The sequence below is a fragment of the Hippocampus comes genome, unplaced genomic scaffold (assembly GCF_001891065.2).
Source record: "Hippocampus comes isolate QL1 unplaced genomic scaffold, H_comes_QL1_v1.1 C16856052, whole genome shotgun sequence".
NCBI lineage: Eukaryota > Metazoa > Chordata > Actinopteri > Syngnathiformes > Syngnathidae > Hippocampus > Hippocampus comes.
This window is the reverse complement of record NW_017840161.1, coordinates 1-1,017: the sequence shown is the minus strand read 5'-3', so window position 1 is coordinate 1,017 and position 1,017 is coordinate 1. Positions and strand designations below refer to the sequence as shown.

Genomic DNA, 1,017 nt, shown 5'->3' with positions numbered 1-1,017 from the left:
GTTTTACTTGACACAAGCACGTTGACTTCTACTTGAGTTTAGCAGATGATGAGCAGTTTCCCCTCCAATGTGTTGCAGACGGGCTGCAGGACCGAACATTGCCACTTCAAGGGCTTCCACACTCACCATCCTCGCGATTGTCTCTTCTACCTAAGAGACTGGGAGACCACACGGCTGCAGGCGCTGCTGCAAGTGCGACCCCACGCCAGTGCTTTCTCCAGCTTACATCTCAACGTCTTGATTGTTTGCTCACATGTCCCCATCCGCTTCTGTTTGTCAGATGAGAGGCGTAGAATTCAACACTGAACCTTCTGACGAACTGCAGGCGGGTAAGGGCGACCGGCAAGTGTTTTATGTCAATGCTTACCAGTCCCGTAAAAGAACACAGGGGTCAGTATTTGGCCCACTGCTTCTCTCCCTCCTCCTCAGATAAATGTATGCCTTTTGTGTACTCTCCTGTATGACGCAGGCACGTGCGGCGTGATGGAGCAGAAAGATGAAGGAGGTCAGCTCGTGGACTCGCCCTGTGGCATCCAGACTCAGCCGGGCCAGGCCGGACTCTGCGGGTGAGTACGACGCTCCTCACGTAACTCCGTCTTGACGGCACACATCAGGATTTGCAATCGGAAGCACAACCGCCCGAGCGAATGAAGGAGGTAAAATCACTCTGTGCAGCAAACACTACGGAGAGTACCTGGTCAGTCTGATCAACGCCCACTCGCTGGACCCCGCACTTCTCTACGACGCCCACGACCTGATCCGAACCTGCGAACGCCACCACGTGGACACGCAGAGGGCCGACAACGAAGACGACGACGCCTACCACGCTCGACTGCGCAAGGTGAAATCTTTGAATGTATCAAGGCAAAGTTGTTTTTTTTCTGTGGTCATTTCAATTATGAATGACTACCCTGTTTGTTTGTTTGTTTGTTTTTTATTAAAATATGACACAAATGACTTCCCAAAAGAACTCAGTTTAGAGCAGGATAAGTTGCCAACATTTTTTTTTTTTTTTTT

The 1,017-nt window shown here is 50.5% G+C and overlaps 1 protein-coding gene across 1 annotated transcript; it reads left to right on the top strand.

Annotated features, from left to right (window-relative positions):
- Positions 1-9: 9 nt before the first annotated feature.
- LOC109509330 (E3 ubiquitin-protein ligase RNF31-like) lies at positions 10-990 on the top strand (the record flags this gene model as incomplete). Its single annotated transcript, XM_019859192.1, has 4 exons — positions 10-192; positions 281-329; positions 470-566; positions 676-990. Coding segments are annotated over exons 1-4 (608 nt in total), but the record flags the coding sequence as incomplete, so codon positions are not given.
- Positions 991-1,017: the final 27 nt, after the last annotated feature.